Consider the following 897-nt stretch of genomic DNA (forward strand, 5'->3'; position numbering starts at 1 on the left):
CTTGCGTTTCCAGTCCCCTGCCCAGATCTGCCCCAGCTGGCGCCCCTGCACTTGGCTTTGCCGGGAGACCTCGTCTGTTTCCAGAGGCTCGGGGGTTGGGGGGAAGACGGGCGGCTTAAGGGGGTCCTTCAAAATCTGTCACCGTCGTGAACAGCCTGCCGTCTTCTGCAGAGTGCTTGGTTCCTGTCACTCCACGTCCCAGGAGGGACTGGTCTCCCTTCCCTGGCCCACGGTCTCGCCCCCACTCCCCCCGCCACCTTGCGGGTGCCGACGGACAGGGCCAGCTTGGCCTTTGCACAAGAGCCGGGCGTGGCCTCCATGGCTCAGGCCGGAGCGAGGGGCAGGCTCTTCTCTGCCGCAGACCGACCGCGGTTTCACTGGTGGCCGGGGCCGTGTCATCTCAGCCACTGTGGCTTTCTGTTTGACTCTAGGTGCTACTGTTTCGAGTGCGTGGACACCCTGGTGGGCCCGGGGACCTCGGGGAAAGTCCAAGCCCTGAGCAACTGGGTGTGCTTCCTCTGCCTGCCGTTCCCCAGCAGCGGGCTGCTGCGGCGCAGGGCCAAGTGGCGTGGGCGGCTGAAGGCCTTCTACGACCGGGAGGTGGTGAGCAGCCACGCGGGGGGTGGGCGGGCGCCGGCTGCGCCCGGCCTCGCTGGCATCCTCTGGGCACTGGGTGTGAGACGCCCACCGCTCTGGCCGCAGTGAAGTCGGCCTTTTAGGCAAAGGCACGTCCCCGTTGTCCTGTGTGACGGCTGGGCCCACCAGCGGTCCCTTCGCGAGTACTCCAGCTGGTGGCGGTTTCGGGTTTTGTCTGTTCTGAGCCTGGGAACCCGGTGTTCATGGCAGGGAGGAGAGGAACTCGGGGGGGTGTGTCTCTGAGTCCAGCAAGTGGCAGCC

General features: G+C 66.6%; 1 protein-coding gene across 1 annotated transcript in view; it reads left to right on the top strand.

The window, feature by feature from the left end:
• Positions 1-897, top strand: part of DNMT3L (DNA methyltransferase 3 like) — a 17605-nt gene that overhangs the window by 3531 nt on the left and 13177 nt on the right. The window contains 1 exon segment of the mRNA XM_023521145.1: positions 432-603. Coding sequence (XP_023376913.1) covers positions 432-603 — 172 coding nt within the window.

This window comes from Pteropus vampyrus, unplaced genomic scaffold, assembly GCF_000151845.1.
Source record: "Pteropus vampyrus isolate Shadow unplaced genomic scaffold, Pvam_2.0 Scaffold296, whole genome shotgun sequence".
Classification (NCBI taxonomy): domain Eukaryota; kingdom Metazoa; phylum Chordata; class Mammalia; order Chiroptera; family Pteropodidae; genus Pteropus; species Pteropus vampyrus.